This window comes from Phalacrocorax carbo, chromosome 1 (assembly GCF_963921805.1).
Source record: "Phalacrocorax carbo chromosome 1, bPhaCar2.1, whole genome shotgun sequence".
Lineage (NCBI taxonomy): Eukaryota > Metazoa > Chordata > Aves > Suliformes > Phalacrocoracidae > Phalacrocorax > Phalacrocorax carbo.
In genome coordinates, this window is record NC_087513.1 from 78,900,949 (window position 1) to 78,912,658 (window position 11,710).

At 57.5% G+C, this 11,710-nt stretch overlaps 1 protein-coding gene across 1 annotated transcript in view; it reads right to left on the reverse strand.

Moving 5' to 3' along the window:
- The window catches only part of WNT7B (Wnt family member 7B), a 90,996-nt gene extending 82,208 nt beyond the window's left edge, over nt 1-8,788 (reverse strand). Inside the window, exon 1 of the mRNA XM_064461397.1 lies at nt 8,281-8,788. Within this exon, the coding sequence (XP_064317467.1) occupies nt 8,281-8,351 (71 nt within the window). The 5' untranslated portion in view covers nt 8,352-8,788. The remainder of the gene's footprint in view (nt 1-8,280) is intronic.
- Between the last annotated feature and the right edge of the window lie 2,922 nt (nt 8,789-11,710).

Below are 11,710 nucleotides of genomic sequence, written 5' to 3' on the forward strand. Positions count from 1 at the left end.
CTCTTCCCCGGGCTGCCCCGGGCCCGATCCCGCCCACGGCGCGGAGGGGCACGCCGAGCCCCGGAGCCGGGGGGGATGAATGCTCAAGGGAAGGAGAAGGGTCCCGATTCTCAACCGGCTCCGCCGGCCGGGGGGAACCTGCCGCCCCCAGCGCCCTCCCCTCCCCACGGCTGCCCCACACCGTGGCCGGGTCTCGCCCGGAGCGCGGGAGAGCAGAAGCCCTTGACGGTTCCCCGGCGTGCAGCCTCCGCCGGGCCCGGCTCCCCTCGGCACGGTGGCCGGCCGGGGCGGGGACCCCGGCCCGCCACCCCCGACCCCGTAACGCGGCGCCCGGAGGGGACGGAGACCCGCCGGGGACCTGCAGAGGAGCACGGCGGCGGACACTCTCCCCGCCGCCCGCACCGACCAAGCCCAGCCGCTACTTATCCACCGCAACGTTAGATACAGATATAGATATTAAAAAAAAAAAAAAAAAAAAAAAGGAGAGAGAGAGAGACCGAAACTCCTTGCAGTCCCACCCACCGACTCTCATTTCCCCCACCCCTACCTCCACCCCCTTCCTCACAAGGAAAAGGTCCTGGAGCCAGCTCTAACTGCGGGACTGGAGATCCCTCCGGAGCAAAAGCAGCCGGCCAGCAAGCGCCTGGGCGGCCGGGGGGCTCTCCCCGGGCTGCGGGGCTGGGCGCCCGCCGCCGGCTCCTCGGCATCTCCGCGCAGAAACACGCTTCCCCCCGGCGAGCGCCAAGCGATGCCCATCTCCGGTTTGGCAGGAGGAGGAGTCGGGGTCGGAGTCCCCAGGGGAGACGCCGGCCGCTCCGTGCCCCGCCGCCCCGCCGCCCTCCAAGGTGCGCCGCCCCCGCTGCGGGCACGCCGGGCCCCCGTCGCCCCCGGGGCAGCCCCGGGAGTTACCTGGCGGTGAGCACCTTCCCCCGGCAAGGTCCCACCAGCAGCGCCAGCACCGCCACCAGCACAGCACCTCCGTCGCCACCGCCACCACCATCCTCACCACCGCGCACCGCACGGAGCTGCCGCCCGTGCTGGCTTCTCCCGGCTCCCTCTGCTTGCTGTCCCCATGGCCCCTAGGTAGCTGCTGGCGGGGTCGTTTCAAACAGTATTTGGAAGGAAGGAAGAACAAAAAAAAAAAAACAAAAACAAAAACAAAATTCTGGATCACTTACAGGTAACTCCCACTGGTAAGGATGAGGAAAATCTGAGGGTAATACACTGAGAGTAACACACTGCGAGATGAAAAAAGGATCATGGCTGAATCCCGTTTACACTCTTGGAGTTCGCTTCCTTGGTTATTCCTTTCTGGCCCCCCCTGGTCGTAATTCCCCACCCTTTTTGGTGTCAGCTGTGGCTTGAATCTGAGTTGGAATCCAGTCCCTTGGGCTTGGGGGGGCTTTGTCTGTTTGTTTGTTTGTTTGTTTGTATTGTTGTGTCTAGTATTCCCCTGGTGCTAATGCTGCTCCCTGTGCAGAGTATGTGCTGCTGCTGCTGCTCTCGCTGCTGCTGCTGCCTCTGGGCTCCTGCCTGTCATGTCTCAGTGGTTGGAAGTTGTTACAGTGGGTTCTCGTGTTGGAATGAGGATGGTTTAAGGGATTTGGATGGCAGAAAGTGCCTCTCTCTCTCTCTCTCTCTCTCTCTCCCCCTCTCTCTCTGTAACTCTCCTGAGACTCGGGGCTGCCATTGGGCAGTCAGTCACTGCAATCCGCCTACTTTTTTTTCTCTCCCTCTCCTTTTTTTTTTTTTTTTTTTTTTTTTTTTTTTTTAAAGGGGAGGATGACAATGGAGAGACACTGATCTAGCCCGGGCTGCGATGAATCCGTGTTGCCCGGCTGAGCCCGCTTCACGGGGCATTTTCAAAGCCCTCCCCCGGCGCTCGGCTGGCTCCCTGCGCCCGCCCTGGCACCCTTGCAGCTCGCCCTGGGAGACATCCCGAAGGAACTGGCAGCTCTCGACTCCCCTCTCGGTTAATTGCTTTATTATGGGCGGCTGCCCCAGTTCCCCCGAAGGGCTCCGCCGTCCCTCTGGCTCCGGGGGGGTTTGGTCCTTCTTGGCCCCAGTGTTGAAAATTAAGCTCCGTTTTCAGGGGGATCTTCCAAAGAAAAAAAATAAGTGTAGTCGTAGCCTGCCTGAGTGAGTGAGAAATAAAGACATGCACACCCGGAGCTTCCTGGCGAGATGGGATTGGGATTTGGCGTGAGAGAAGGAGACGAAAAGGGCCGGTGTAAAAGGTCTGGGGGGCGGGGGGGGGGGAGCAGGGGATGCAGCCAGCGCCTCTCCGGGGCGGCAGCGTCTGCCGGGGCTCCCGGGCCCCGCTCCCGCAGGAAAAGCTGGCCTCTCCTCTCTTCCCTCTCCCTCTCTCCTTCCTCAGAAGATGCCAGTCCGAAGAGACGTTTCCCGGCAGGTTAGTTGCCTCTCCCCTGCCTTCCCCCCCCGCCCCGAGCCGGCTCCTGCCCCCCGGCACCGCCGCGCCCCGGGGTCGGGGGATGGTCGACCCTTCCCGGCTCCGGCGGGCGGGGACCCTTGGCCCCATGTAGCCCCACGGGGCAGGAGACAGTCGCTCTTCCTCTTTGCCTCCTTGAGCGTTTGTCCTTTTTTTTTTTTTTTTAAAAGAAGTTTTTTTCGGAGAAAAAAAGAAGAAGTTTTAGCGGTGAGAGAGATGGTGGAGAGACGTGCGTTGCGGATGCCGGCGTTAGGGTTTGAAAACGAACCCCGAAAAATAAATGTGCACAAATTTATCACAGATCATTTAACACAAACGCAGCCGAAATGAGCAGGAACTAGGCTCCAAAGTCTGCTCGGTCCATAGGGTCTGCAAATGTTGGTCTTTTCAGGTTAATTGCCTGATGACTGAAGGCTGCTTCTTGGCCAAGAGCTCTTCCAAACCCCGTGGGAACACCTCCTCCAGTTAACCAGTCCCGGCACTCGGGTGCAGCTGTCTCCGTGACAGAACGAAATATTCCTTCAGACGGAATGGGAACTGCAGAATTGGTGTAAAAACGTTGTCCGCCGCCCAGCAGGCGATAAAAAACTTCTCCGGCTTTGGTTTCATTTAACCACTTTCGTCCACAAGTGCAGTGCAGACGCTGGGACGGTCAATGTCCTTTTGAGAAACGCTAATCTCGATTAAAAAGAGACAGAAGCTTAAGCCTTTCAACGATTATTTAAATATCAGAATGGTCTTATTTGGAATTCTTTAATATTCTGAAATCGTCGTGTTTATACTTCTCTAAGTATGTTTGCACGTGTGTGTATATATATATACAGGTGGACATATAGATGCGTATCTCCTGCGACGCCCGTTCTCCCTCTCCGACCTGCAGGGCTGCGGTCGGGGCAGCTGTGCGGAACGTGAACTGGGAGAACGGGGAGAGACTTTTGATGTTTTATTTCTAGCATTTGTTCGGCTTCAAATATATTTTTAAATGCGCATCTGCTTTTAAAGATGTGCCGGTGGGGGAAAGAAGGGGTGGTGGTGAAGTGAATTGTAAAAATGAAAAGTAAAGGCTGGAAAAGGCTGGAAAACTTCGAACTGGTGCTAGCAGAGTTTGACCTAGTACAGCTGAAACGAAGACGGTTTACCAGTCTCCACAGTTTTGGGATCGAAGCTGGTTTTACCCACAGCTTAGCTGTGTAGGGGGAGGAAATTTGTGTAAAAGAATTTAAAGCGTGCCGTTTCTTTTCAGGAAGTTAAATTTTATTCTAAAACAACGGGCCGGTTATTACGTCGGAAAAATCAATAGTGATGGTGATAAGAATAACCTGCTAAATTCCATCCAAATGGTTTCTATACGTATGTCAGCTGGAGGTGGCGAGAAGCGCACTCGTTTGGTTGATAGAAGCCGAATATATTCCCTTCGACAAAATGATGCGGCGCTGGAGGGAAGGGTGTTGTCGGTAACACCTAATAGGGGCATTTCAGCCTCTCTCGTTCTTCCTTCCACAACCACGTGTATTTTGGACAAAATAGGGGCAGAACGGCACTGAAATGGTTGCCGATACCATAGTCGGGCAGATGAAGAAGAGTACGCACGAATAAAGTATTTCTTTTTTTGTTCTTTTCGGGGGTTTGGTGTTTGGGTTTTTTTTCCCCCCTCTCTTTTATCTGTCCATTTCCCGCCGCGGTTTCCCTCTTCCCCCGGCCCGGCGCAGGAGCCCGCCGGGAGGCGGGAGCAGCCCCGACGGCGCGCACGGCCGCTCGCAGCGCGCTGCCCTCCTGCTTGGTCGGAACCGAGGATTTCTCGTAGCTCACCGAGCTGCAAGTCTAGTGCCAGGGGGAAAGAAATCGGGGGCGGAGGGAACCACGAGTCCCCTGAAATTAGCGGATGTCTTGTTGGCGGGGAGAGCGAGGAGCGGTGGCACCGGCACGACGAAGGGGGCCGGGGGTGGGGGGGGCGGTGCCCAGTAGCCTGGCTGTCGCGGCCGCACCCTCCGGGACACGGAGCAGAAATCCCGAGGTCTCCTCCCGGGGCCTCACTGGGGCTGCCAGGCCGTGCCCGCCGTCGAGGCTGCGCCGCGGCCGCTGCCTGCCGCGGAGCCGGGGGTGCCGGGCCGGGATCCCCCCGGCCGGGTGGCCCCGGGGACGGGCGAGGGGGAGCGGGATTTCGTTGGCATTCGCGGCGAACGCCGCAAAGCCGTCGCCCCGCCGTCGGGGCGGGGAGCAGGATCGGCTGGCCCGTTCCCCGCCGCAGGGTCCCCCGGGGAGTCCCGAGAAGGAGCGGCGTGCTCCGGCCTCTCCAGGATGGGCCGGGGCGCCCGGCCTCCGCAGCCCCGTGCGCCCACGCCTCCCTCGGCTTTGCCGCCGGGGCACGGAGGAGGCTCCCCGCCGCCCCTCGAAAGTGTGCAGGAGCCTTTTCTTGCTCCCTTTGGGGCTCCCACCGCCTGTATCCCTCCGACCCGCACCTAGACCTCCTCCCCGCGGGATGTGGGGGGTCCTCTCCGCTCCCCTGGGCGCTGTCCCGCAGCGACACGCAGAGGATGCGCAGACGCGGAGGGGGTGCCCGGGAGGCTGCCCCCCTTCTTTCCCTCCATAAAAAAATAAAGAGGAAAGAGTGGGTTTTGCCCCCGGACACTGCCCGCTGCTCCGTCCCTCCGAAGGTCACATCGCTCATCCCCAGGGTATCCGCTGTGATTTGCATCTGCGCTACAGCTGTGATTTTTAACTTCCGACGTATTTACTAATTAAACAGGAGCCGAGCGCCCTGCGATCTTCGCAGGAAACATTGCTCTTTCAATCCCTCTGTTAGCCGGGGTTAATATTTGATGTGAACTATTTTCGCGAGGGGATACGGGGAGTCAGCGGGGTTGCGGACGCTTTACACCCCGGTGCCTGGACAGAAACGTCACCGACAGCAATACCATGAGATGCTGCACCTCTCGCCTCTCTCTTTCTCTCTCCTCCGCCCTGACAAACTCGGGGATAGGAAATGGAAATGGAAACAACGGGAATTCCGTGAGAGGGAGGACCACCTGAGCGGGGTCTTGCTCTCTCTCCCTCACTGGCCGTAGCGGCTCCTTGACGGTACCCTGCCGTGTCACCCAAGGGCCACCCCCCGCCCCGTCCCACAGCTGGGTGAATACTGAGGTATTACATTAAATTCTCTCCCCTCCGTCTCATGTTTGCCACTGAAAGCGGAGCTTTTCGCACGTTTTTATTAAGACACGAACACGTGCTCCGCAGCCAAGCGAAAAACCCAAACCGCCTGCCAAGCCTCACCTCTCTGCTACCGCTGACACAATGGCTCTCTCCTTCGCGCTGCAAAATAAACCCGGTGCACTGGAAGACAAGCTACGTTTTATCTCACTTCATCTCCCCCCACCCTTTGCTATGCAAAGAGCTCACTAGGAAAGGTATCATTACACTCGAAGGATACGGTTTCAACAAAATGGTAGTTCCAGTGGCTGATGAAAGAGGCAATAATTGCATCCCACATGCCTAGCCTAGAAGTAGCCCTGGATCTCGGAGCAAATTTCTCCCCTATTGTTCAGGGAAAGTGAATTATCCGCATCGCCTTACAGGGATGGTGATGGATCTCATAGGGTTTCTCTAAGGGCTTTTACTGTTCCTGCCGTCCGCTCGGTTTTACTTCCAGCCTCAGTCAGACAGCATTCTTGTGATTTTTTGCTCTGAATCCCCTCCTTAATTTCGACAAGAGATCTGCCTTCCAGACTAACGTGTGCTCAATCTTCTGTTCCCTTTAAAAATAAAACCGCAGCGAAAGCGAATAGCAATATCATTACCCTTATTTTGCAAAGCATTTTCTTTGAGCTCGCCTGCCTCTCCTTGTGTGAGGGATGTGCCGTATGAAGCCCTCCAGCTATTGAAGTAGATGGGGTGCCCCCGTCATCGCTTAATTTATGGATGCACAGCCTCATCGAAATCACTTCCCAACTAAACCCCTGGCAATCCGAGCCCGGAGGGCGGCAGAGCCCGCCGCTCCCTACCGCAGCTACGGCGAAGGGCGGCGCAGGTATGTGGCCCCGCAGAGGTTACAGGAAGCCCCCCACTCCTGTCTCCAGCAGGCAGGATTTGGGGCTACCCCCGGCCGGGGCAGGGGTGGGGGCGGGCTCCTCGGCGGGGCAGGGCAGGGGGCAGGGCGTGGGCGACTCCCGGGCCCCCCGCTCCGCGTCCGCGAATCCTCCGCGGCTCGCCTGCGGGACAGCGCCCGGCTCCGCCGGCCCCCGCGGCGGCACCCTTGGCTGTGGGGGCGGGCCGGGAGCCGTGCCGAAAATAAATAAATAAGCAAACAGACAGACAGACAGAGGGATGCGATCCGGCTGCGGCCCGCCAGGCAACCTGCTGGGGACCCTGCGGGAGATGGCCCGGGGCTTTCGCCGGCATCCCTGCCCTCACTGCCCGCGGCTGGGGAGGGGGCGGGCAGGGGCAGCTCCCGGGGGGGTCGGGGGGGCACCGACCCTGGTCTCCTTCTCTCCCCCGAGGAGCCCGATTTAATTCCCGCACCCCTGCGGTGTAACCTTAGCCCCCAGCAATCCACCCCGCCTTTTGCCGATTCCCTCTCTTCCCCCGCCAGCCCCCTCTTCCTCCTCCTCCTCCCCGCCGCTGCCCGGGCTGCTGCCAGCGGGGACGGGGCTGTCCCCGCCGCCATTCGTGCCCGGAGCAGCACCCGGGGCGGTGGCGGTGCCGGTGGCCGGGCGGGAGGGGCGGGAGCTCCCCGCTTGTCGCCGCTCCGGGACGGGACAGGACGGGGACGCCGCGCTGCCGGCCGGGCTGCCCTCCCCTCCGGGGAATTGCCCCCTCTCTGCCGCCTTTGAGGGCTGCCCTTTGGCTCCCTCCCCCGCCCCCCCCCCCCCCCCCCCCCATTGATTTCAAGGTGGGAAGCGAGCGGTTTTGGATTGCAACTCACCTTATGCATTCTTGATCATTAAAAAAAAAAAATCCCGCAGCTATGCAAAGACAGGATCTTTAAAGAGTTTGTAGCTCGACAGGTAAGGACTCGGCTGGGGCTCAGGAATGTGGAAATTCAACTCAAGTCAGCCTACTGCGACGAGCAATATTAATAAGGGCATACAGGTACTGGGGGAGAGGGAGAAACTCGGCAAGCGAAATTAGAGTGGTCTCGGTGGCGGGGAGCAACGCGCGGTCTCCCCGGGACTCCCCGGCCCCCCCCCGGGAGCCCCCCGGGAGCCCCCGGGCCGGTGCCGTCGGCGGAGCCCCCCCGGCCGGCAGGGCGCTGGGGCGCGGAGGCAGCCGGACCAGTTGTCAAGTTAATTTCAACACGTCCCTGTGATGGATAGAAACGCAAATTGTGTCTAGGCCTGCATAAACCAAATCCCTGAGCGCAGGTTCGGAGCAGGGATTCCCCTCCTCCCGCCCCTTTCGCCTTTTTAATACTTAAGCCCGGCTCTATTGTCCCAGCAGCAGCGCCCGAGTCAACTCTGTCAGGCCGCCTTTTTTGTGTGTGTGTGTGTGTGTGTGTGTGTTTTCCGAAGGTACTGTACGCCAGAGATAATATTTAAGTTCGTTTAAGCAGTGCAAAATAAAAGGATCCGTCATCCCCTGCCACCCATCGGCTCCCTCCCGGCTCGGGGCTGCCGGAGCGGCCCCGGGACCGGGCATCGCCCCGCCGCCGGCCCCGGCCCCGGGGGGAAAGGCCGGCCTGCTCCCGGGGGCTGCCGCCTCCGGGGCACGGGGGGGACAGAGAGAAATAATCACCTCCTTTTCGCCCTTTTGTTTTTTTTCTTTGCAACATTTTGTTCACAACTCTAATAGCCTGTCCCAAAAGCCAAGGAGATTTGTCGTGCAGAAAGACTTACCCTAATTTGACATAGATGACTCCAAAGCATAGAAACACGTAGAAAATCCACTTCCGAAAGTTTCTGTGCATGATCTAGAGAATGGACTGAGCCATAAAAAAAAATTGCCACAAAAAGTCGAACTGATCTTGGCGATTAAATCCCAGACAAGAGCATTGCTGAAGCTACCCGGGAGCAAAGCCGGCCGAACTGTAAAAAATCACCAGCGCGCAGATAAGCAGCTCTTCCCAGAGCCATGGTGACCGAACCCGGCTCCGACAGCAAAGCTAAAGAGGGAGGGGAAAAAAAAAAAAAAAAGAAAAAAAAAAAAGAGAAAGAGCTGCTAAAAACGGTAAAACAAAAACCCAAGACAGACAGGCTGAGGGAGAAAATGAGCAAGCACTGATCTTGATCAACTGCCTCATAGAGCCCTGAAGTTCAATGTGTTTTTACTTGTTCTGACTTCCCCAGGTAACACTACGTATCTTGCAATCTGTGGCTCCAGGTAGGAGGATCTCTCCCCCCCCCCCCCCCCCTTCTGCTCTTCCCCCCACCCCGTATGTGTCAGGATCTAATACATATCTTATCTGTCTGGGTGCGGGTGCGAGCTGTGCGTGTGTTTGTGTTGCAGAAGGCATGTCCTTAAGCCGGAGTGTTGGGGAAAAAACACATGAAACGTATCCAATAAGGGAAGTAAAGGACTCGTCCTCGCAAACCGAAGCATTTTTTCATTTCCTCTAGTATGGTAACGCGGCTGGATTCGCAATCCCTTCGTAAAAGAGACTGTTAAAACTTCTTTTTCTCCCCCCCCCCTTCAAATAAAGAAGAGGTAGGCGTTAAACCCCGTTTGCTTACAGCTCCATGTCCTAAAAGGCGATGCCTCTGTGTGGGTCCAGATTAATTTCCCTTTGGCCATCCGACCCTGTTGCACACTTACAAATGCCTGTCACTAAATTCGATTGCATTTTCCACCGTGAGAAAACACTCTTCCTCCTTTAAGAAACGGATATGCTTGGCTTTTAACGCGAGTTTAAGATATTCAGTAGGAGCAGCTGAGACAAAAACCTTCACTTTGTGCTCGGACACTAACAGTCAAGCAAGGCTTGCTTTTCTTTCTGTCTTTTCTTTCTCTCTCTCCCTGTCTTTTCTCTCTGTCTTTCTTTCTCACTGATTTCCGAGCTGATCAGTTTATTCCCGCATTCTGTGGAATTATCTATTCCAGTCTGCTACACAATGTGTGCCTGTCTGGAGGCATATATCTGCATGCATACGCACGCTTAAATAGCACTCAAATACAAGTTTGTGGGCTGTGGTAGGTTATATAGGTACGGATAAACCCGCGCACCTATGCCCACTTATACACGTACGTTTATGTACATGTAGTAACAGTAAACAGAGATAGCTCTAGGCATCTCTCGGAGAGAATCGGCTAAACACGCACCAGTAAAGGCTGAAAGGAAAGCAGGCAGTGACAAGCAAGCAAAAGAGGCTGAACACAGGGCTTCATCGTAAAGTGTCTTATCCTGACGGAGAAAACAAAGGAGTTTTTAAAGCCCAGCCGGGCTGCCGCGGTCGAAGAGATGCAGTGTGAAATCGCGGGTCATTTGCAGACGACTCCCGCAGGCAGCGCTGCCCGCACCCTGCGTCCCCCACCCGGCTCCCCAGATCAGGGTCTCCCCGGGGCACCGCGCCGCGATGCCAAAGCGGGTCCCTGGGAAGGGGAAGGCGAAGCGACCTGGGCCCGGGGAGGGCCGTGCCGCGGGGGGCGCCCGCCGAGCCCCCGGGGCCCAGGGAGGCGGCCGAGCCCCACCACCGCCCGCCGCCCCCCGCTATCTCCCCCCGCATTCCTCACGCCTTATTCTTTAATAACCAACGCTCCGGCTCTTGCAGAGGCAGCCGGGCCTCCTCCAGACCACTTCTGCGACATTTTTCCTCATACTTAACTACGAACAATTTGTTCTTTTAAAATGCTGACTTTCCCCTTCGCGCTCTTTTCCCTTGTGTTTAAATGTCCTTTTTCCCCCACCCCCCACCCCCCCAGCACCGCTCTGGTTTGCGCACCCCCGCTATTTTTTTGAGGATTTTTGCTTAGGACGAGGCCACGTTTCCCTTGTGCAAAACCACTTCCCCGACAGCCTCGTAACTTTACCCAGAGCTGCCACCCAAACGCTTTAACCCGCGCCCAGCGGGCAATCAAGATGCAGCCCCCTCCTCCCCCCTTTTTCCGGTTTTTGAAGCCGGGTGCCCCGGCCCCCCCTCCGAGTGCCGCGGCGGGGCGGGGGACGCGCGGGCCTTCCCTCCGGCCCGGGCGGGCGGGGGCGCGGCGGCCGGGCCGGGCCGGGCCGGGCCAGGCCGGGCCGGCGGGCGGCGGCGGCGGGAGCGGGTGGTGGCGGCGAGCCGCTGCCTCAGGCCCCGCGGAGGCCGGCGCGGCGGCCCGCCGGGGAGAGCGGCCCTGGGGCGGCCCCGGCCGCGTCCCGCGGGGTAACACCGCCACCCAGGGGCGGCGGGCGGCGGCGCGCCGCGCCCGGGGCCGGGGCCGGGGCAAAGAGGGACGGCCCGGGCGACCGGGCTTGGGGACTCACACGGACGGGGGGCGGGTTCCCCCCGTTCGTGGGTCTGAAACCCGGGCGTGTGTCTGAAAACCCGTGGAGGGCCGCGCTTCTCCTGCTGCGAAGCTGCGCCGGTCTGTGTGCAGGAATCGGGCTTTTGCTGGGCCAGGGAGATTGGGAAAGAGCGAGGGGCGCAGCTGAAAGCTTAGGCTGAGGAAAAGAAGATTTCACGATGCTTAACAATTCTGTGGGTTTTTTTTAAAAAACCAAACCTGTAGAATATTAAAATAGGTAATTCATACATTAGCATTCAGAAATTCGTAGTTACTTCAACTTCATAGGCAAAGTATGTAAAGCTTATTAAACTACTTTAAACAAATGCTAAAAGACTTCCAGAAAGTAAGGTAATATTCATAAATGCAAAAGCATTGGGAGATAGGGGTTGAAACCGTTTGTTGAATACTCTTCTAGTGCATAATCATTATTTCTTACCCATCCAAAATAATTGGTGTGGCAGGTGATCTAGTCAATTGAAAATTCATTTTCCCACCCATTGACCTTCTGCTGACAATGCTTAACATTCACTCCTGCAAACCCACAGAAGGGAAGGTCACCTGTACCATGCGGCTGCCTGATCCCCATACTTCCGCATAACCTTTTGATAAAATGGTTCCTGTGATAAACTATGCCAAAGGCCTGTTGGACTTTGGCTTTCACAATCCATCACAAATGCATTTATCTCTACTGCTTCAACCGGAGAGGCTTTTCCTGCACCCAGGAAGGAGAATCCAAGTAACCATCAGAAGTCAGCAGCCAGGCTGCGACTGCCTGACACCTTAGCCACCAGGAGGTACCGACTAGGTACACAGTTACTCAAGGGTGACTTGGGTATCAGTCTCTTG